This window comes from Neophocaena asiaeorientalis, unplaced genomic scaffold (genome assembly GCF_003031525.2).
Source record: "Neophocaena asiaeorientalis asiaeorientalis breed wild unplaced genomic scaffold, Neophocaena_asiaeorientalis_V1.1 scaffold346, whole genome shotgun sequence".
Lineage (NCBI taxonomy): Eukaryota > Metazoa > Chordata > Mammalia > Artiodactyla > Phocoenidae > Neophocaena > Neophocaena asiaeorientalis.
In genome coordinates this window covers 1,021,765-1,046,281 of record NW_020175400.1, presented here as the reverse complement: position 1 = coordinate 1,046,281, position 24,517 = coordinate 1,021,765, and the positions used below count along the sequence as shown (strand labels likewise).

Below are 24,517 nucleotides of genomic sequence, written 5' to 3'. Positions count from 1 at the left end.
TTCAAAGACAGGTTCAAGAAGCACCTGTCAGCAATAATTTGCCAAGTTTCATACTCTGCTGATATCATTAAGAGCCCATATCCAAAGTTTGAAGGCTAAAGCCTGGATAATGGATTTAGGATGGCCCATCTCTACAGGGGAGGGTTTCAAAAGATTAACTGTCCCTATTCTCATTCCATTAGCATTAAAGTATGGGCTGATTTCCACCTCAGTTGAACAAATAATAGAAACCATTCATTTAGCCCAACATTTTGCTTACTTTGAGATTTCACACTAATACAAAAAGAGAACAGAGAGGATTAAGAGTATTTTGTGCTTTAAACACACTGAGTTACCCCATGCTCCCTATTTCCCTGTCTCAATATTAAAAGAAAAAAACACAGGTGGGCTTTGCCTTTACTACTTTAAACCTTCCCTTCTTAAAGTCTGCATTAGAGAAAAGCAAAGTCAGTCACCTACAAGAACAGGTTCAGGCAAATTAGAGTCTAAAGAAAACAAGTAGCACACTTGCCCTCCAGCACCTTCCTCATGCCTCCCCAGATGCTAATACTCACTACCATCTTGTAGAAAGAGTTGAGAACGTCCCAAGAGTAGAAAAGGTTATGAGTCTACAGCAAAGTGATATTTTCTGAACCTCTCGGCAACCAGCTGGGTTTATACACATCTGAGACCCCCTAATGAAGAATCAATTTTATGACTAAGATTTCTTACGAATATCAACGGCTACTTTTGCTTCACAAAAACAAAAACAAAACAAACAAAAACCAGTTGTCAGTATTAGGACAACCTTCTTGGCTGAAGAATTGTTCACATCAAAGCCTGTATCTCCCCAAGGGCGCTAAGAACCAGCACAGGAAAGCAAATATCAAAAGCTTTCCCAACAAACACAAGTCAGGGATAAGGGGTTTCGATATGCAAAGTCTTTTATTTAAAATTTTGAAAAGTTAAGACGACGACCACCTCAGTATATGCCATTCCCATTATAAGGAGGAATGACAGTTTCAAACTCGTGCAGAGCTGCATTTTCATTTACAGAACTCTGTAGGCACTTTAGAAGTGAAGCTTGGCTTCAAAATACAAACACTGGGGGCTTTGGCTCAACCTTTTAATATAAAAAATTCACTGATGTACAAAAATGCGAAAGTATGACAATGACAATTTATGAAATTCTGTGATTAAAAGTCCCCTTGAGTGCACGCTGTGGTGCATATGCACCCGCCCACACGTACTCTAGTGTGGAAACATAAACTAATGCAAACCAGTGCTACCAAGAAGCGCCAACATGTGTTCTCCATTCCACCAACCACAGATTGATATCTACTCCAAACATTCAGGAACAAAAAGTACAGAATCTTCCAGGAACAGCAAGGCAGACTTCTTACTCACGATGGACCAGCACAAATAAACCCAGCAAAAATAGTACTGCATACTAGAAAACAAACACAGAACCACAAGTCAGAGAAGCTTTTAAAAGTTCACAAATCCTCAGAGTTAATTAACAAACTGGCCTTTGTGACTATGATAAATCACTAAACTATCCAACTGGTCTTCCATCTTTTAACTGTAATCCATTTAACGGTTTCCAAAATTAATGAAACATATAGTACAGGATCTTACCTTAAATTTAGGATAGTCATTCATGAGGATCGTCACAATCCCAATGTAAGGAACGAATCTAAACAAACAAACAAAAACTGATCATCACAGAACTTTCTAAGTAGCTGTTATCATTTACTGAACATTCTCAATATCTTCCATAGAATACTAATTTTCAGCTCACAAAATCCATTTGTATATACTTTCCTATTAGACACTTTCAACAGCCCATGTGATAGGGAAGTTAGGGGTATAGCCATTTTATAGATGAGGAAACAGTTGCTCATGCACAAGGTACATGGTGGAACCAGTACCAGATCTGAGGTCTCTGACCTCTAGTTGGTGACTCTAATGCCACCTGCTGATTCAGTGTTAGGGGTTGGGTTTGTTGTTATAACCTGTGGAGAGTTGTCAATCTAGTTGGGGAGACAAGGCAAACACAGCCAGAACATTACAAGGTACTTCATGATAAGTGTCCAAAAAGTGAGTGTACAGCTCTATTATAGTACTTAAGATTTCACCACCCTCTCATTTTTTAACCACGTGTAATCTGGCTTTGGCTCTCTTAATTCTGAAACTTCTTCTAGAACAGTTTAAATCATTGTATGCAGAAGACCAGTCTCAGCTCCTACCTTCCTTTACATCTCTGCAGCACTTGACTTTGATGACCAGAAACCTGCCCTTGAAATCTTTCTCCTTGGTTTCTGTAACATACCAGTCTCTTTCTCTACCTACCTCTTGGCTGCTACACCTTTGCTTTTTCACTAGTTCTTGCTTTCCTCTTGTCCCTAAAGTTTGTCCCCTCAAACTAGGTAAAACCACTTGTTAAATAATCTCATATCACCTCATATATTTCCTTTGAAGTCTTCATCATGAGTTTAATTACAGAATTAGTTGCCTAACTAGCTGGATAGTGTCTGTCTCCCCTACTAGACTCTAAGCTCTATAAAGGCAGAAACAGTGCCAATCTCTTTTCCACTGTATCTTCAAGGCCAAACTTGACACTTGGCACATAGCAGGCATCCAGTAAATACTGCCTGATTGAATGCTGGAATATCCAGGCCCCTTCTTTTCTCTTTCCCTTGGGGATCTCACTTCCTCCCAGGACTTCAATTCTCCCCGCAAAACAAAAGACTCTTCAACATCATAATTCAGGGTAGAGAGATTTGTGGGAGGAAATAGCAGTTAGAAATATACAACTTTCTTCTTTCTCTTCCTCTTCTACTGTTGGATTCCAGAGTGGACTGGGTGATACCATCCTAGAGCCTGTCCCAGAGAAGGGAAGTTGACCTTTGCATACTTTAAAATATCCCAGATACTTTTATTCAGGGCACCCACAACCTTAGCACACACCGAAGGTACACAAACAGAAACTACCTCCTATATAACACCTCTAACCATCAGAGGCTTTGGCAATCTTGAAAAACAGAAGCTTTGTCTTTGGTGCATTTTACTTCCTTTTAAGAGCTCTCTTACTTCCCGTCTCCTGTCCTCACCCCATCCTGCCCCTCTCCCTGTGGCAGCACTACCCAGACTCATCTCTCTCTCCCCATCCCCAAACTCCCATTCGCGTTAAGTTGATGTTTCTTAAAACCTACACCTCCATTGTGAGAATTACTTGGACAGCTCATTAAAAATGCAGATTGCGGGGCTTCCCTGGTGGCGCAGAGGTTGAGAGTCCGCCTGCCGATGCAGAGGACACGGGTTCGTGCCCCAGTCCGGGCAGATCCCACATGCCACGGAGCGGCTAGGCCTGTGAGCCATGGACGTTGAGCCTGCATGTCTGGAGCCTGTGCTCCGCAACGGGAGAGGCCACAACAGTGAGAGGCCCACGTACCGCAAAAAAAAAAAAAAATGCAGATTGCGGACTTGCCCGGTGGCATAGTGGTTAAGAATCCGCCTGCCAATGCAGGGGACACGGGTTTGAGCCCTGGTCCAGGAAGATCCCACATGCCGCAGAGCAACTAAGCCTGTGCACTACAACTACTGAACCTGCGCTCTAGTGACCGCGAGACACAACTACTGAAGCCCACACTCCTAGAGCCCGTGCTCCGCAACAAGAGAAGCCACCACAAAGAGAAGCCCGTGCACTGCAACGAAGAGTAGCCCCCACTTGCTGCAACTAGAGAAAGCCTGAATGCAGCAATGAAGACCTAACGCAGCCAAAAATAAATAAATAAATAATTTTTTTAAAAAGTGCAGATTGCTCTATCTTCCCAGATTTATTGAGTCAGAGCATCTCTGGAAGGTCGGGCCCAAATGATGCTTCTGCACATTAAAGTACAAGAAGCACAGTTCTAGCAAGCAAGATATATGGAACAAGCATGTGGTGACAAATCATATCCCCTTTTAGGGCCCATGCTTTATTTTCAACCCCTGAGACCTCTAAGAGCTGGAAAGTAACAGTCACTACAGAATGGCCTAGCTAAGCTCTAGGAGGGTAGATAAAGGTTTTCTATATTTTTAATACACATATTTTTTCTTTTTAATGCAACAACTCTATTTCTTTTGTCTCACTTATAACATCTTCATAAAAGCAACAGTTTCCAGTCTTTCAGAAGGAAAATTGTCTAAATTTAAGAACATAAAGGCAAAATCCCTTACAGTAAAATGCAGATTAAAAGCTATAAAAGCATCTGTGACTTCTATTAAAACAACAGCAGGGGCTTCCCTGGTGGCACAGTGGTTAAGAATCCGCCTGCCAATGCAGGGGGACACGGGTTCGAGCCCTGGTCTGGGAAGATCCCACATGCCGTGGAGCAACTAAGCCCGTTCACCACAACTACTGAGCCTGTGCTCTAGAGCCCACAAGCCACAACTACTGAGCCTGTGTGCCACAACTACTGAAGCCCGCACACCTGGAGCCCACGCTCCGCAACGAGAAGCCACTGCAGTGAGAAGACTGCGCACCGCAACGAAGAGTAGCCCCCGCTCACCGCAACTAGAGAAGGCCCATGCATAGCAATGAAGACCCAACGCAGCCAAAAATAAGAAAATAAAATAAAAATCTAAAAAAAAAATTTTGTTTTAAATAAATAAAACATCATCAGACTGCTAAATTCTGGCCTGATGATCAATCAGCAGCCATGCTCATGGGTAGAGACTTTCACTGTTACCTCCATACAGTATCTATGCTCAAAGAACCACAATGATCACATAGTCTGCTTATGGGTTATCCATGGAAACATTTTCCCCCTCTATGGTGGTTTTTCCTTGCCCACCATAAGTGTGAAATAGAAGCAACTTGATCTTTAGGAGTAATAGAAGCAAAACATAAGGTTGCCAGAATATGACAGGCAGTCCAAAGTCAAACAAAAGATTTAATTACCTATACTACTGTTTTCCTCCATGGACACAGACAGTCAAGAGTCGCTAATCAAGTGCATGATGCTGCTATCATCAGTCATCTTAAATTCAAATCAGCTGTACTTTTTTCCTACTGAGTTCAGATAAACACTGCTAAAGCAGAGTTGATAATAAGCAGAGGTTTAAAATAAGTAAAACAAATGCCATCCACAAAGCCAACCTCAACACCAGCCTGTGGCAAGTTAACATCTAGAAGGTACAGTAGGGGTAAATACGTGTCCCTGGGAGTTCTTGGGATCAAAGGTGCTGCCAGGAAAGGAGCCTCAGAAGGAAGAACTATCTGCTGATGCTCTGGGTGAAAATAATCTGTCAGATGTCAAAAGGGATCTACATCTGGGAAGTTTGGATCCCAGTAGCTGCCTTAAAAAGGACCATTGTTTCTATCCCGGAACGGTCTGTTTCAAGCTAAGTAAAAAGTACATTTTAAAAGACTCCTCCAGGATTTCCCTGGTGGTCCAGTGGCTAAGACTCCATGCTCCCAATGCAGAGGGCCTGGGTTCAATCCCTGGTCAGGGAACTGGATGCCACATGCATGCCGCAACTAAGAGTTCGAATGCCACAACTGAAGATCCCGCATGTGGCAACAAAGGTCCTGTGTGCCACAACTAAGACCAGATGCAGACCAAAAAAAAAATTAAATAAATAAATAAAAGCCTCCTCCATAAAACTGATTTCAGTCAACAGAGAGCTCAATTACTCTGCTCCTTCCTTTATTTTTATTCTTCTTTTCACTGTCAATATTTCTCTATTCCCTGATCTTCTGCCAGGCTTTCGTCCTCTTTTCCTGTTCCTCGTCTTTGACTAACAGGTTCTCTTGTGTTTTTCAACTACCTGAATTTAGAAAGAATCATCCCTATTCTTACTTGGTTCAGTATTAGTTTCACTTTCTAAAAGTGTTTTATTACATGCTATAACATGAATGAACCTTGAAAACATTACGCTAGGTGAAAGAAGTCGTACATATTGTAAGACCACATATTGTAAGATTCTGTTTATATAAAATGTCCAGAACAGGCAATCCATAGAGACAGGAAGTAGATTAGTGGTTGCCAGGGGCTGCAGGGAGAAGGGGATGCGGAGTGACTGCAAATCACTACCAAGTTCTCTTTTTGGGGTGAGGAAATGTTCTGGAATTAAACAGTGGTGATGGTTTTACAACTTTGTGAATATAATAAAACTCACTGTACTGTACACTTTAAAAGGGTAAATTTTATATCCTAATATATGTGAATTATATTTCAATAAAAAATTGTTTAAATTTGTTTTTATTTAGGCTTCAGTGTAAAATTTTTTAGTGTGCAGCTGTTTGAAAAAAAATTCCAAGTTTTGGGTACAGTCTGACTCTGAAATATAGTTTAGCATTTTATAAACACAATTTTCACAAAAGGAGGTGATGTGCCTCATTATGTGTCAAGGTAAGTGGTGACATAATCAACTGAAAGTGAATTTTAACAGTTAAGATTCTGTGCTCCTGCTGTTCATGTCCCAGATGTTTATACTTCATGCAAAGTTATTTAATTAAGAGAGTACCAGACTATAACATTTTTAAAATTAATAGCCAGAAAAAGGCCTATAACTTTCAATGCTGGGATTTTAGAAATAACACTGTACATAGTTTGGGACTTTAAAAAAATTCTTTAGAAAAGACAAGTTACTTGAGTAAAAGAAAGCCTGGTTCCTCCACCCTTCCATAGGATGATGCATTTTTTACCCAAACAGGCGGCCAGAATGAGCAGAAAGAGCTGCACTAAACACCTAAGAATAAAGATCCAGATAAAGGGACCCTCGGGGAGGAGTACAAATAAAACTGTACAACAAAAGTTGTCCAAAGCCTTAAAATATGCTTATGTTTCACCAGGTACATTCCAAGTATAAGAATTTGCTGTGAAGAAATGATTGGGCAGAGGCACTGAGATATATGTAACAGGGATGCTCATCATAACACTGCTCACAATCAAAGGCATCTGACAATAGGAGATTCTGGCTAAATAAAAATATGGTCTTTGCACACAGCAGAGTAGCATACAGATTTGAAAATGATGATATGGAAATAAATCTTTTGATTTATAGATACTAGTAACATTGGAGGATAAAAAAGAGGTTATAAGCAGTGTGACCATTCTCTCCCCATACACAAAATGTGTTTATGTATACACACTTATACATTAAGATCTGCATCTTTACACATATCGGCTAAAAGAACACAAACCAAAAAATTAAATATTTATGGAGGAACTGAAAGGAAAGAAGTGACTCTGCTTTTTGATGACTGTTATTTCCTTATGTTTCTACAAGAATCTGTACACTTGCAATTAAAGGAAAAGCAAAAAGACTCTAAGAGGCTGATATTAGCAGCACCTTGGGAACTGAGGGAAATGGGGACTATCACTTCTCAGAAGCACTGATAATCTAATTTGAATTATAAAAGTATGTTTAGCTCCATCATAGGAAATCAAGTTCCCTTGAACTGGAGGTGTGCACAAAAAACCAGGTCTGCTGAAGACAAAACACATTGGTGCTTTTTCTGATCCGATCTCTCTGGCCCCAAACTGAACATCTCTTCTGCTGTAACCGAGACAGCTTTTACTTAATAACTTGAATTTATTTCTTTATGGGAACACAGTTCCTCAGTTCCACTGTTCACTAGTGGAATCACTGAATCCACAGTGTCTGTTCTAGGTTAGAAGGAGCAGGTGTTCTGACAGTGGATAAGAGTGCCATGTAGCATCTAAAGAGTGAGAACAAGCAGCTACCCATCTCAGAAGTGTTATATCAGTAATTTTGCTATGATGGTAAAAAGGGTGGGCTCTGGAGTCAGCCAGCCACTTACTATCATCAGTGTGACCTTAGATAAACAACCTAACATGTCTGTGTTTCCTCATCTGTAGAATGGAAATATTAGGGTTGTTCTGAGGTTAAAATGAGGTAATACTTGTAAAGAAAGCACTTAGAATGAGTCTCTGGCACAGAGTAAGCCCTAATAAATGTGAGTTATTGTTAATAGTATTAATAACATGAAGGTAGTAATAATCCCATACTTCCTCATACCAGTAACTTACAATTCCTGTCCTTCACTGATCTGTTCTCCTGATAAAATCTGAAATAAACAGGCTTAATATAACTTTTAAATTTCATTTGACCTCAATAATTTCAAAACTAGAAATAAAACAATATGGAATAAATCAACATGATGAAATTAATCTAGATGAACACTTTAAGTTGTTGACTCAGTAAACACTTAAGAAATGTAAGTTTCAAGAAGCAGGATTAATACCGCCTGGATCCCTAGAGCCTAGCACAGTATTAGACGTCAGAGTACATGGAAGGTGCCCAGTAACATTTCTGAAATGAATTAAACAGACAAATGAATTTTTTAAATTGTCATTCTAATTCATCCTCATCACTAATATTCTGCTCTTTTATAGCACCCCATATCCTCCCTTCTGGAGCAGTAAACCTGAAGTTTCAGATGCAATTTAAGAAGCATACTTTTTCAAAGGACACAAGGTGATTTGGCCGAACGAGGACCAAGCCATTATATTCAACTGTGTATGATCAGACAATATGATCGAGAGAGCCAATGTTTCAGTAAATCTCCCCTCTATACTTACCCCCTCGCTCTCCCCACGACATCTTTTTTCTCTAGCCAATGTTGTCCTTGTTTATAGAGGCCTCGGTCATCAACCGCATTATTATCTCCTTTGGTCAAAAACTTGATATGTCCATTTTGCCTTAAAAGAGTAAGGGAAACCCAAGTCACCAAATACCTTCATGCCATTTGAAAGTACAAAATTTGTTCATGTTAACTGAAAATTCCTGTGGAACTGTGGCATTTTATCATCATTCCCAATATCAAAATAATTATTTATTTAGCTAAAAGGATGTTCATAGCTATATTGTTTACAATAAGAAAAAACTGGAAGCAAACAAAGTCTAACAGGAGTTGAAATCTATGCAAGCATTAAGGCTGGTGATACAGAAGAAAATTTAATGACATCAGAAGATCATACACATTTTATTAAGTGAAAAAATATTACAAAATAGCATGTACAGTATAATATCATTTTCATATTAAAATAAACACAAACCACCAATATTTTGGAAATACAAAGCGCAAAGGAACACATTAAACTACTTCATTTGGATATAATCTTCCAAATGAAGACCGTGGGAAACTACAGAATGACCCAATTTCTTCAACCAATAAATTGCAAGGGACAAAGAAAGTTAGAGAAGGAATTTACAGATTTAAATAAAAGACATTATAAAGCCATATCAACCAACTGCAACTGAGGACCTTCTTTGAATCTGGATTCAAACAAATTGTTAAAAAGTTAAGACACAATTGGAAATTTGAACAAAGATTGGAAACTTAATGATACAAAGGAATGATTGTTCATGTTTTTAGGTGTAAGAATGTTAATTACAGTTATACTCTTTAAAAGCTCACTGGTTATGTTTTATAGCTATTTATTGAAATATTTACATATATACCACATGATATCTAGGATTTGATTCAAAATAATACAGGCAGGAGAAGGGGAAGAGGTGGTAATGTAGGCAGAATTGGCTATAGATTAGTAATTATTGGAACTAGGTGACTGGTATATGGAAGTTCATTATACTGTTTTGTCTACTTCTGTGCATGTTAGAAATTCTCCATATGAAAAAAAAAGTAAAAAAGAAAAATATTAAACAAGGTCTAAAATGATAGACCAAAGTGTAAACAGCAGCTATCTATGGCTTTTTTTTAGCTGGCTTTTAGCTTCTCGTTTTTTTTCTCCAACAAACATGCACTACTTTTACAAGCCAGGGTCTATAGAAACATCATCCTACTCGATCAGATAATTATTAATTTAATTCTACTAAAGAACCATGAGGCTTCTTGTAATCTTAAAATTTAACTGAAAGCAAAGTGCATTTTACAGTTGATAAAGACTATCTTAAAAAATTAACTCAAGGGTTTCCCTGGTGGCGCAGTGGTTGAGAGTCCGCCTGCTGATGCAGGGGACACGGGTTCGTGCCCTGGTCCGGGAAGATCCCACATGCCATGGAGTGGCTGGGCCCGTGAGCCATGGCCGCTGAGCCTGCGCGTCCGGAGCCTGTGCTCCGCAATGGGAGATGCCACAACAGTGAGAGGCCCGCGTACCCCCAAAAAAAAAAAAAAAAAAATTAACTCAAGTGAGTTTGGGTTAACAGCTACACTAGAAAGAAGAAAAATAGCTTTAACTCCTACTGACTAATATCCACTTAGATTCTAAGCCAGAAACTGGCTCACTAGACACTAAATCATCTGCAGATAAAACTAAATTGGGAGGTGCTGCAACAACAAAAACAGTTAAGTGCAAACAGTCTCATTAAAAATGAGATTCCAATTAGAAAAAATGCAAATATATACAGAGAAAAATAATCTGTAGCTGACAACTCAGTAAGTGAAAGAATGTCTGAAAAATCCTGGAGCGTAAAAGAGGACAGGTGCCAAGGGGGGGCTAGCTGCAGAGTGAAAGTCAGGAGCAGCAGGAAGAAGAGTCCATTGAACCAGGAAATAACACCAAGAAAAGAGGCAGAAAAGTAAAGTATGAGGAAAGAAAAGCTGGGAAATGAGAAGCTCCCCAGGAAATGAAAGGTATGCTACAAGAGATCTGAGCTATTCCCAAAGACTAATTTGTCAACAAAACAAACAAACAAACACAACCTCCCCCCCCACCCCCGGGGATGTAATCAGGACCCACTATGGCTATTTGAAAAAGCACAGGTTTCCTTCATCTACTTAATAGTGCAAGAGGGCTTCCCTGGTGGCGCAGCAGTTGAGAATCTGCCTGCCAATGCAGGGGACACGGGTTCCAGCCGTGGTCTGGGAAGATCCCACATGTCGCGGAGCAACTAGGCCCGAGAGCCACAACTACTAAGCCTGCGCGTCTGGAGCCTATGCTCCGCAACAAGAGAAGCCGCGATAGTGAGAGGCCCGTGCACCACAATGAAGAGTGGCCCCCGCTTGCCCCAACTAGAGAAAGCCCTCGCACAGAAATGAAGACCCAACACAGCCAAAATTAATTAATCAATCAATCAATTAATTAATTAATTTAAAAAAATTAAAAAAAAATAGTGCCAGAAACATTCTCTGGTGGCAACCAGCTCCTATTAAGCCTACTATGAAGACCTATTCTAGCACTTCACAACCCACGAGCACCGAATCCTGATTGATAACACATTTATTTGGGACTTTTCCCTCGCTAGCATAGGGACCAAATATTTAGTATTATCTATCTCCAAGGAGCTCAAAGCACTTAAAATTCAACCATTACAATACTGTGATGTGAGGAGGGAGGAAATAGATAAGATAAAGTAAGACCCCAAGAGCCAAATGGGTGCAAAAGAATATATCTATCTGCACAGAAAAAGCAAAGCAAAGGACTAAGTCACCCCAATGGAGAATTCTCCTTCTAAATACTTGATCACATGCCAGTATTCAATATCATCAAATTATAATACTACCTATAGGCTGAACTTACTAAATACATATTAGAGTAGGCTATACAATAAGATAAAGTAAGAGTTTATATGTGGGAAAAATGTAAGTATTACGAATTGCTGACTAACAGGCTAATACGAGGAGCTATCCATGAAAATTAAGTCAACTGATAAACATTTAATAGCTATCTCACCTTTTAAATTAAAAAACAAACTTCCCTATCTCTGCTTTCCTAACTCGTCCATTTTGGAAGAAAATGGAAAGCAAAAAATAGGCAAGGGGAGAGAAGGATTCAAAGAAGATGTTTTTTGCTGTTTGCCACAGTACATATAACCTTTCTGCATGCGTATCTCATAGCCCTCCTTTTTTTACTTAATTAAAAATACAGTATTAACTATAATCAGTGCAAGAGGTGGTTAAGTCTTTTTTTTTTTAAAATAACAATGCCAGGGGGTAGGGATAAATTGGGAATTTGGGATTAACAGATACACACTACTAGGTATAAAATAGATAAACAACAAGGACTTACAGTATAGCACAGGGAACTATATTTAATATCTTGTAACACGTTTAGTTTAAAAAAACAAATAAAATAATTTTTAAATGATTAAGGGATAACACAATCTCCAAGCAAAAACAAAAACTCCAACGCCAACCACTTTCTCACAATTTCCTATTGTCCCCAAATATCGGAAATTACTTAATGTTTCTGTTAAGGGAATTTTTCCTGAACTCAGTAGTGCACTAGAGAGAAGCCCTTGATAACGTGCACTTTTCCATTGCCTAGTCAGATAGTTCAGGACACAAAATTAGTCTCACGTGGATAACAGGCAGGACTAGATGAACTACACTGGGCACAAAGAACAGATTCAAATTCATGGACCTAGTACCATAGTATTAAGTAGTACTTGGCAAGGTCATCTTTTAGTTCAGGAATTCTTTGCATATGTGGTAATACCAGGTATATTCTACCATATGCTCAAGAGATAATCATGTTACAAAATAGTACTGAGGACACAGCTGACTCCAAGTTTCTGGGAAACAACTAAGGCAAACATCTCATTGTTTAGGTTATGTGCTGCTTGGAGGGCAGATATTTTACAGTTGGAGAAGATGGGAAAAATTCAAGTATGGATTTTTCCAGATAGTTGCAGAAATAAGTTCTGATGTCGTATCAGAGCTTTTCCCAGGTAGCTGAAGTCGTGCCCACAAACCTTGCCTGCCACGGTCACGGTGATGGAGAGCCAGTCAACGCAATGCCGTGCAGCTGACAGGGTCCTGGTGCTCCGGCCTGGTGTCAGGCCTGAGCCTCTGAGGTAGGAGAACCAAGTTCAGGACACTGGACCACCAGAGACCTCCCAGCCCCATGTAATATCAATCAGCAAGAGCTCTCCCAGAGACCTCCATCTCAACGCTAAGACCCAGCTCCACCCAACGGCCAGCAAACTCCAGTGCTGGATGCCCCATGCCAAACAACTAGCAGGACAGGAACACAGCCCCACCCATTAGCAGAGAGGCTGCCTAAAATCATACTAAGTTCACAGACACCCCAAAACACACCACTGGATGCGGCCCTGTCCACCAGAAAGACAAGATCCAGCCCCACCCACCAAAACACAGGCACCAGTCCCCTCCACCAGGAAGCCCACACAAGCCACTGAACCAACCTTACCCACTGGGGGCAGACACCAAAAACAACGGGAACTATGAACCTACAGCCTGTGAAAAGGAGACCCCAGACACAGTAAGTTAAACAAAATGAGAAGACAGAGAAATATGCAGCAGACGAAGGAGCAAGGTAAAAACCCACCAGAACAAACAAATGAAGAGGAAATAGGCAGTCTACCTGATAAAAAACTCAGAGAAATGATAGTAAAGATGATCCAAAATCTTGGAAATAGAATGGAGAAAATATAAGAAACATTTAACAAGGATCTAGAAGAACTAAAGAGCAAACAAACAATGATGAACAACACAATAAATGAAATTAAAAAATTCTCTAGAAGGAATCAATAGCAGAGTAACTGAGGCAGAAGAACAGACAAGTGACCTGGAAGATAAAATAGTGGAAATAACTACCACAGAGCAGAATAAAGAAAAAAGAATGAAAAGAACTGAGGACAGTCTCAGACACCTCTGGGACAACATTAGTTGCACCAACATTCGAATTATAGGGGGTCCCAGAAGAAGAAGAGAAAAAAAAGGGTCTGAGAAAATATTTGAAGAGATTATAGTTGAAAACTTCCCTAACATGGGAGAGGAAACAGTCAATCAAGTCCAGGAAGTGCAGAGAGGCCCATAAATAAAACTCTTACAGGAAAACATAGGCAGAACACGCTATGACATAAATCACAGCAAGATCTTTTTTGACTCACCTCCTAGAGTAAGGGAAATAAAAACAAAAATAAATAAATGGGACCTAATGAAACTTCAAAGCTTTTGCACAGCAAAGGAAACCATAAACAAGACAAAAAGACAACCCTCAGAATGGGAGAAAATATTTGCAAACGAAGCAAATGACAAAGAAGTAATCTCCAAAATATACAAGACGCTCATGCAGCTCAATACCAAAAAAACAAACAGCCCAATCCAAAAATGGGCAGAAGACCTAAATAGACATTTCTCCAAAGAAGATATAGACTGCCGACAAACACATGAAAGGATGTTCAACATCACTAATCATTAGAGAAATGCAAATCAAAACTACAATGAGGTATCACCTCACACCGGTCAGAATGGCCATCATCAAAAAATCTACAAACAATAAATGCTGGAGAGGGTGTGGAGAAAAGGGAACTATCTTGGACTGTTGGTGGGAATGTATATTGATGCAGCCACTATGGAGAATAGTACGGAGGTTCCTTAAAAAACTAAAAATAGAACTACCATATGACCCAGCAATCCCACTACTGGGCATATACCCTGAGAAAACTGTAATTCAAAAAGAAGCATGGACCACATGTTCATTGCAGCATTATTTACAATAGCCAGGACATGGAAGCAACCTAAGTGTCCATCGACAGATTAATGGATAAAGAAGATGTGGCACATATATACAACAGAATATTACTCAGCCATAAAAAGAAACAAAATTGAGTTATTTGTAGTGAGGTGGATGGACCTAGAGTCTGTCATACAGAGTGAAGTAAGTCAGAAAGAAAAACAAATACCGTACGCTAACACATATATATGGAACCAAAAAATAAAATGGTTCTGATGCAGCTAGGGGCAGGACAGGAATAAAGATGCAGACATAGAGAATGGACTTGAGGACACGGGGACGGGGAAGGGTAAGCTGGGATGAAGTGAGAGAATAGAATTGACATATATACACTACCAAATGTAAAATAGATAGCTAGGGGGAAGCAGCTGCATAGCACAGGGAGATCAGCTCAGTGCTTTGTGATCACCTATAGGGATGGGATAGGAGGGTGGGAGGGAGGTGCAAGAGGGAGGGGATATGGGGATATATGTATACATATAGGTGATTCACTTTGTTATACAGCAAAAACTAACACAACATTGTAAAGCAATTACACTCCAATAAAGATGTTAAAAAAAAAATGTAGTTATTGAGCAGATCCCAGTGTTGCACGGGGAGGAAAACGTATGTTTATAAGACAAAAAGAAAATGACCCCCAACTTAACATTTTGTCTCTGGATGCTAGGATTACAGGCAATTTTGTATTTTCCAATTTCACACAGCATCATGTGTATGAATAATAATGTAATAAGAATGTTCATAAGATGGAGATTCAATATATGAAAAAAAAGTTTTATGTTATATTTACAAATTTACATAAGAAGCAGATGGAACTTTTAATCTGAGGGCCCAGGGTTCAAGTCCCTGTCCAGGTTCCAAAAAAAAAAAAAAATTAAATAAATAAGTAAAATTTATTAGAAAAAAGAGTAGGGCTTCCCTGGTGGCACAGTGGTTGAGAATTTGCCTGCCAATGCAGGGGACACAGGTTTGAGCCCTGGTCTGGGAAGATCCCACATGCCACAGAGCAACTAGGCCCATGAGCCACAACTACTGAGCCTGCACGTCTGGAGCTTGTGCTCCACAACAAGAGAGGCCACGATAGTGAGAGGCCTGCGCACCGCTATGAAGAGTGGCCCCCGCTCGCTGCAACTAGAGAAAGCCCTCACACAGAAATGAAGATCCAACACAGCCAAAAATAAATAAATAAACAAATTTATATTTAAAAAAAGTAGATGGAGAAGGAGGAATGAGACAAGAGAGAGGTTAGCTGAACAATTCCTACCTCTATTCTTTTTTTTTTTTCTACCTCTATTCTAAAAGCTCAGGATTTCATTTCTTAAAACAAGGTTCAGATGACAGAAACGTGTTAACAGTGCAAAAACCAGCTTGAAAACGTTCAGGACACATTTACTACAAAAATTTAATCCAGGGCTTCCCTGGTGGCGCAGTGGTTGAGAGTCTGCCTGCCAATGCAGGGGACACGGGTTCGTGTCCCGGTCCGGGAAGATCCCACATGCCGCGGAGCAGCTGGGCCTATGAGCCACGGCCGCTGAGCCTGCGTGTCTGGAGCCTGTGCTCCGCAATGGGAGAGGCCACAACAGTGAGACGCCCGCATACCGCAAAAAAAAAAAAAAAAAAAAAACCTAATCCATTTTGGTTGTCATTTGGTCCCATATTTAAGAACAATGTTAATACTATTAAGTCAAATGATTATTACAATCAGGTATTTTAGTCTTTCCCCCACCCCAAAAAAGGAAATTTTAAACTTCAGAAGATTAATAGGATCTGTTATTTAAACAGGCCTGCTAATTGAAGGCATCTCAAATGTTTAAAGTAAATGACCAATAACGTCAGATTACAAACACCATACAGTTTAAAATGTTCACAATTCTGTTAAATTTAAGGAATCTGTAATTGATATATCTGTCAGTGAGCCTGTCCTGAAACAAGATAACTGTTTTAAAATAAAAAACTTGGGACTTCCCTGGTGGCACAGTGGTTAAGAATCCACCTGCCATTGCAGGGGACACGGGTTTGAGCCCTGGTCTGGGAAGATCCCACATGCCACAGAGCAACTAAGCCCGTTCACCACAACTACTGAGCCTGCGCTCTAGAGCCCGCGAGCCACAACTACTGAGCTCACCTGCCACAACTACTGAAGCCTGTGCGCCTAGAGCTGGTGCTCCACAACAAGAGAAGCCACCGCAATGAGAAGCACGTGCACCACAACGAAGAGTAGCTCCCACTCGCTGCAACTAGAGAAAGCCCGTGTGCAGCAACGAAGACCCAACGCAGCCAAAAATAAATAAATAAATAAATAAAAACCTATTCTAAAATAAATAAATAAATAACTCAATGTCAAAGGATCACACATAAAAATGGACAACTTCTGCTCTACCCAAAGCAGGGCGTGATTTTTTTCTGATAAATTCAGGGGAAAGTTGGTTTTGATTTGTTCACAACAGGTAGTGCTGAGAACAAACAACACAAATATACTTTGAGAATGTGGAAAACACTAACTGTACTGAATAAACCTTCACAATAAATAAAAGTAAAATTAAAGAAAACTAAGTTATTCCTTCCTAGTCACTAATAGAATGCAATATAAAAATTATAATCTTCCAATATACTTAAGTATGGAAAAAAAAGAGCAGTGAGGTCTTTATTTATTTTATTGATTTATTGATTTATTTTTTTTGCAGTACGCGGGCCTCTCACTGCTGTGGCCTCTCCCGTTGCGGAGCACAGGCTCCAGACATGCAGGCTCAGCGGCCATGGCTCACGGGCCCAGCCGCTCCACAGCACGTGGGATCTTCCTGGGCCGGGGCACGAACCCACGTCCCCTGCATCGGCAGGCGGACTCTCAACCACTGCACCACCAGGGAAGCCCAAGATCTTTATTTTATCAGTGAAGAAAGAACTCTTCTAAGCTAGAATGTTTACAGGGATTTTTCAAAAAAACAGTTGTCAATTCCCTCTTCTAGAAGTGGAGAATGTAAACTACTTGAGAGGGTGGTAAACATGAGGTAGTATCTATTTAGGGCTTCCTCATACTCAAGAACCTACATCACTCCCACTGTTTTACTTCCCTCTGTATGTCCTCCAGGACACTCCCTTTTCCTTCATTTCTTTCTTTCCTTCCTTCTGAAAGTTTTCCTTAACTAGAAATATTATAGACTTGGAATGAGGGGGTGAGGAATATGTAGCTGCACAGGGAAGCATAGGCTTAGAGCCCAGAGATCTTTTTTTTTTTTTCCTGCATACTTTATTATTATTTTTTATTGAGGTATAGTCGATTTACAATATTATATTAGTTTTCAGGTGTACAACAGAGGGATCCAAAATTTTTACAGATTATACTCCATTTGAAGTTATCTTAAAATATTGAACCCAGAGATCTTATAGTTCATCTTCCTGAACCTCTTTCTACTACAGACAGGGAAGCTGAGACCCAGAGAGGTGACATTTTTTGCTCATTGTTATGTCCCTCCTCCACACCAGGGGATTCTCAAGGTTTTACATATACACTTTTCAATTCTAAAATGCAAGAGTCTATATTTACAAGAATAACTTAGATTTCAGAAATTTTCTTTGGAATTTGAAAAAGTTGACAAACTTATTCTTATTTAAAATATCTGTGAGATTGCCTTAAAGGTTTGTTTTTGAAAGGCTAGGGCTACCTTGTCCATTATATCAGAAGATTCTATTTGGGATCAACCTTTATGTCATGTTTTTTCTGGGGCTATATACAAACAGGGTTACTGATCTGGTTGGGAAGTGGAAGGGAACCAAGAAAACCCTCCAGAAAAGCCTTCAGGGAAAAATGAATTACTAAATAAGTATTTAGTCTTCCAAATGTTCACCAAACCTTCAGACATTCATAAAAATGGACTGGAAGAAGGACCTAGGAGTTCCCCACTCTTTCTTAATCTTTAGGCTATCAAAATTAAATGCTGCAAACACTAAAACATAAAAATGTTTTAAAATAGAGAAGATATAGTTTGCACATACTTTTCATGAATCTTCAAGACTCGGTGAACTATAGGAATCTCTCTTCCTTCTATCCTAAAAACAACAATTTCTCCCACTCGTATGGGATCTTCAACTCGATTTGTTAGAAAGAGAAGATCTCCTCTATGAAATGCAGGTTCCATGCTGCCACTGGGAGGGAAAGAAGAATATAATAGCAAAAGAAAGCCTGAGATTAAATTTACTTTCAAAGTTAGATATGCAACAAACAATTAGAAGTATCACCTTTGGAATATACTTAATATCTTAACAAATATATCAACATAAAATGTGTATTGTCCTCCAAATATGGTTTCCTCAGACTAGTTATACTACAGGTTTCCTTTAGTTAATAGCCTTCATAACTAGTTCCATTTCAACCATTACTATTCAAAGGAGCTTAAATTTTGAAAAGGGCAATGTTACTAATTCTTTCACCTTTTAAAATTTCAAGTGACAAACAATATAAAAGAGTGAACTTTATAATCACTGTCCTTATTCTCACTTCATCTGAAAATGCTAAAGATATTCAGATGAGAACTGGATCATCTTTTCCTGACATTTATAAAGATACAGACCAAGATGACCTTATGGTTTCAACCCAACAAGAAGGAAAAACAGCTCAAGTCAAAGAACAGTCAGCGACAGAGATAATGCTTGTGCTATCAATTTATTTATTTAAAAAAGAGAAACAAGAAACAAAACCAAGGACAAGAGCAGAGATTTTTGCCTAAGAATTTCAGAAACAAGCAAAGAATTCAATTCCATGGTAATTACTGATGACAAACTTCTAGAGTGTCTTCTTACCTTTCACCTGTTCTACCTTATACCAAGTTCTTCAAAGGTCCTAAGATATTTGCACTAACTAATGAAACTTTTCTTTCTATAAAGAAGTAGCCCATCAGTATTGTTTTCAGAAACTCAAGCTCCAGTTTTCATTAACAATAAATTTAGTAAGAAAAAATAGAAGACAAGGAATAAAATTCAATACAGCAAAAATGACAAAGTCCAAACACTTCTGTTTGAAGACTCTGGTCCCTCTACATACATAAGGGAATTATGGCAGTGGTTCCCAAACTTTGGTGCACACAAGAATCACCTGGGAAACTTAAAAATCCCCACGCTCAGGTCATATCTCAAACCACTTAAATCAGAATGTCTGTGGATGAGAGAAGCAGGCATCAGTATTCTGTAAAGATCCCAAGTGATTCTAATATGAGCAAAATTCGGGAACCACTAGAAATATGAATTTTCAGTACATGTTTATTCTTAAAAGTTTTGTTTAGGTTCCTCTTGGGGCAACGAGTTCCCTTTCTCAGAAGGTGTTCAGACAAAAGATAGAACATGTGTTTGGTGAAAATATTACAGAAGGTATTCTAGACATGAAATTTTCAAGTTTTTATTTTGGCTCTTTTTTAAAATCAGTGACATCCTTTGTTCAAATAAAACCTTGCTTGAAAATGATATAAATGAAACAGATAAAAGCTGAGTTGTTCTGGGTGAATGACTCATCTTTATCGAGCACTTATTATATGCAGAGTGCCAATTTTAAGAGGTTTTGTTTTTTAAAGCTATCTTCAGAACAACTCTATGATGTAGGTACTATTATTATCCCAACTTTATAGATAAGGAGACTGAGGCTTAGAATGGCCTAGAGTTGTAAATTAAAACAATGATAAAGGTAAGATTTGAACCAAGGAGGTTCACTCTCACTGTGCTAAACTGCTTCTGAGATACTCTAGAATTTTAGCAGGGAGTATCATTATCATATTTGCATTTAAGAAACATCACTTCAGAAACTACAGAGTACATAGAAGACATTCAAATATTTATTGAATTGATGAGTAAACTGGAAAAGATGAGAAGGTAAATTGGGAGACCAGTTGTCCAGGCTATTACTTACAAGTGAATACTTGGTAATTATTAAAAGTGTTATTAAAAACATGGACACTGGAGAATGATAAGGGGAAAAGATTGAGAAAAGGATACACATACAGAATTACCTCAATTATGTAAGAAATAATATACATGAAAAAAGAGACTAAAATGTTAATAGTGATTATATCCCAGAACTATGGGTGACTTAGTTTCATCTAGATTTTTTTTGTGATTTCAACATTTCATATAATGAAAGTATATTAATTTTTTTCTGATTATAAAAGCATTTTTTTTAAAGGTTGTTACAACAGCCCAGGCAGGAAATGAGGGCTTGAAATAGAATAACAGCAGGGAGAACAGCTAAAAAAGGGTAGAACAGAGAGAAGGATAATAACAAATTCGATGGCCAACTGGCTATGACAGAAGAGGGGATCAAGAATGACTCCTAGGTTTTTAACACTGGCAACTGAGCAGATGGCTGTGATAGTCACAGAAGTAGGAGGAAGAAGAACAGGTTTTTGGGAAAAGGAGATGAATTTTACTTTTATTAGGTGGAGTTTCAAATGCCTGGTCAACATCCAGATAGAGATGTTAGTGTAGGATGAAAACAAGAGTGTAGTTTCAGGGAATAAAGTTGGATTAGAAAAAAAAAAAAAGATTTAAAAATTCAGATACAGGGCTTCCCTGGTGGCACAGTGGTTGAGAGTCTGCCTGCCGATGCAGGGGACACGGGTTCATGCCCTGGTCCGGGAAGATGCCACATGCCGCGGAGCAGCTAGGCCCGTGAGCCATGGCCGCTGAGCCTGCGCGTCCGGAGCCTGTGCTCCGCAGCGGGAGAGGCCACAACAGTGAGAGGCCCGCATACCGAAAAAAAAAAAAAAAAAAAATTCAGATACAGATGGCAATTGAAAACAGATAAAAGCATGTGGTAAGAGGATCATTAAAGAAATAACCAGGGGAAACTTTAAAAAAATTAAATTATTGATAAACATCTTACTGTTATCTGATTAAACTATACTTTTAAATTTAATACATCAATCATGATCAATTTTATAAGAAGTTATATATAAATAATTTATATATATATTAAACTGGGGAATTCCCTGGTGGTCCACCAATTAGGACTCCGCACTTCAACTGCAGGGGGCCCGGGTTCGATCCCTGGTGGGGGAACTAAGATCCCGCAAGCTGTGTGGCTTGGCCATAAATAAATAAAAATAAAAATAAATTAAACTGACTTCAGCTTCACAAAGGGGGAAAAAAATCAGTTTTCAATGTTCCCTGAAACTTCAGTTAATAAAATATAATAAAGTATTTTTGTCTTTATCCCCAGTGGTTTCACGAAAGTCCTAAAAGTGGATTCTCAGTCGGCCTGAGTCCTCTGAGGCACATTTGGTTCCAGGTAAAAACTATATTCCTTGAAGTTTTATGAAATCACATAAATAACACCCAATCACATAAATTACCTTTCTCTAATGACTACTCCCTCCAGTCTTGATCAGATTCTCTTCTAATATGACCTGGTCTCTTTTCATTTTTTTTCTTTATTCCACACCAGCAATCAGAAAAGTTTAGTATACAAATAACCTAGCTACCAAATAACTTATCCAAACACTCCTTTTAAGCCCCAACTGATATTTTCAGGACCACCAAAATGTTCCACAGGTGCTCAGTGTAATCTCCTCTTCACTCCATCATTCCCAGTTTAAAGGTCATTAGATTGTACTTAAACATCTCCACTGAACAGAACTCACTCTGAAATAATTCCAGAAGAATCTCCAAAAGAAGCCTCCCTGGGCCTTCTCTCTACAGCTTTTCCCTACAGTGCCAATTAGTGTGGCTTCTCCTTCTGTTAGTGCTTGCACACTTCACAAATTGAAGCTCTCCACTGAGTTCAAGACTGGGAACTTAGGCCACATAATTTTAAAACTGGAAAAGTCTTCTGACATCATCTAGGTCTAGCCTTCATTTTATAGATGAGGAAACTATGGTTCAGTCTATAAATGACTTGCCCAAGTCTGTAGTTTGACAATGAAAAAGCTAGAGACCCAAGTCTCTATACCCCTAGAATAGTACATTAAATGTTTTCCCAGGTAATAAACTCCAGACATTTCATTGGATCTCTAAAATCACAGTTGCATTTGATTACTAATAAATTCAGACCAAGGGTATGGGTATGAGTAAGGGAGGAGTAAGATACTGGACACCCAGTGCTTCCAACCACTTGTTGCTGGAAGTATATCCTAGTATGACAATAAAAGAGTCAAGTTCATCTTGTTAAGAATAATGTACTATTATCTAGACTTTAGGTAATGTTAATGATTCAATTTATTTTATAGTTATACTCCATTATCTCCAGAAAAGACTTGAGATAGCTTACATAATTAAGCCCCAAATAAGACAGAACTACGATTCAATTAAATCACCAAGTGGTAATTCTCCAAAAATGAATTGCTAAATTAGGTTTTTAAATCCCTAAGAGTACAAGTACAAGGATAGGGAAGGAAGACAGTGGAGAAAAAAAAGTCAGTACTATTTGTCACTTTAAGAGATGGCATTAATATACTCAGAATTCCTAAAGTCTATTTAGAAGTGATATTTAAAGGTCAGCAGGAAACATGGAAATAATTAGTGATGCTTCTATACTGACACTGAAAACATGCTGTAGAAAAATTCTTAATTTGTAAAGATGATATATAATCTTGTAAATCTTGTAAATTAAATTTCCTGATATTCCTAAGTAAAGAATGTAAGAAGACAGAAGGATTTCAGGAAAATAAAGTATACTGAAATACTTTCTTAACAGATGTGCCAAAAATAAAGCTCACATAAACATTTCATAGAAAAGTCATGAGCCCTTTGGGATCTGAATGGAAAGTGCCTAACAAGGTTTAGAATTTCTCACAAGTGAGAAAAACTAACAAATTTTCTTCCAGGCCCTCTTCTGGGAAAGCGTAGTGTCTAAAGGTATGATATATCAGTTATTAAACATTTCAATTTTTCTCCCAAGTAATGCCATGCAATTCCATGCCTTGAAAAGAAAAACTGTTACCTGAGCACCACTACAATTGGACTTTCACTTCCAGTTATGACCATTAACCCCTTCCAGATCATTAGTGCCGAGGAGACAATCATTCCAAAATTTAGGACTTGATAATAGAGCTGTAAGAACAAGAGAAGATATCAGATCCATAATTATCCTCGCCTAGGAAAGCACTGAGTAGTATCAATTTTAAAGTTTTAAGTAGTACTATTAGGGCACCTGAAGTTCTAAGAAACTCTTTAAAATACTGTAATAATTACACCATCAGCATCCCAGAACATCCCCACCCACTCACCCAAAGAACCCTGCTGTTTTGTTTGTTAAAACAAATTACATTTATATAACTTTTTTTCAGAACTTTTCACATAAATTATTTTACTTGGGCTTCACGACCATTCAGCTTAAATTCAATCACATACATGACACATACCAGCCAACAGCAACATACCTCTGCTTCTAAACTCTAATACTTACTTTTCTACAATACTTATCTCTTGATAATTATGGGCTATTCAATGACATTTAACTTGACCCCTCATCTTACAGCTGAGGAAACTTAGTCTCAGAAAGGAAATGACTTATCAAAGTCATACAGCTTGTCAGTCACATAGTTAGGACTTGAAGGCCAGCCTTATGTCCTACAAAATTTACACTGCTCAACAAATTGTAAAATTCTATGACTTAAATAAGCAAAGGTATTTCAAGTGAGGGAAACATATGAGCTAATTGTGTTGGACTAATGCTGGATAATGAATAAAAGTAGAGAGGATGACTGGACACCATGGCAGATAGTTCAGGAGAGGAAAAGATGGTGCTGGAGAGCAGTGACAGAAATCTGAAAAAGCATATTAAGCTCAGATTATGAAGACCCCTGAATGTACGAACGAAAATGTGAACTTATAAAGACAGTCATAAAATACTTTAAAGTGAAAAAACAGAAGTTTCAAAAATATGTCCAATGTTAAGTTCACTTTCGTTGTTTTAAAAAATATATGTGCTGGGACTTCCTTGGCAGTGCAGTGATTAAGACTCCATGCTTCCACTGCAGGAGGCGCAGGTCACGGGTTCGATCCCTGGTAGGGGACTAAGATCCTGCATGCCGTGTGGTGCGGCAAAAAAAAGAAATTATTTACATACATACATATATATATATATATATATATATATATAT

General features: G+C 38.7%; 1 protein-coding gene across 3 annotated transcripts in view; it reads right to left on the bottom strand.

Annotated features, from left to right (window-relative positions):
* Positions 1-898: 898 nt before the first annotated feature.
* The window catches only part of SEC11A (SEC11 homolog A, signal peptidase complex subunit), a 56,435-nt gene continuing 32,816 nt past the window's right edge, over positions 899-24,517 (bottom strand). For 2 of the 3 annotated variants that reach the window (XM_024766512.1, XM_024766513.1), the window contains 5 exons: positions 23,356-23,465; positions 18,429-18,578; positions 8,574-8,693; positions 1,618-1,675; positions 899-1,429 (listed from right to left, as the gene is read on the bottom strand). In XM_024766512.1, the coding sequence (XP_024622280.1) occupies positions 1,379-1,429; positions 1,618-1,675; positions 8,574-8,693; positions 18,429-18,578; positions 23,356-23,465 (489 nt within the window). In that variant the 3' untranslated portion in view covers positions 899-1,378. The remainder of the gene's footprint in view (positions 1,430-1,617; positions 1,676-8,573; positions 8,694-18,428; positions 18,579-23,355; positions 23,466-24,517) is intronic. The other variant, XM_024766514.1, reaches the window with a different exon arrangement.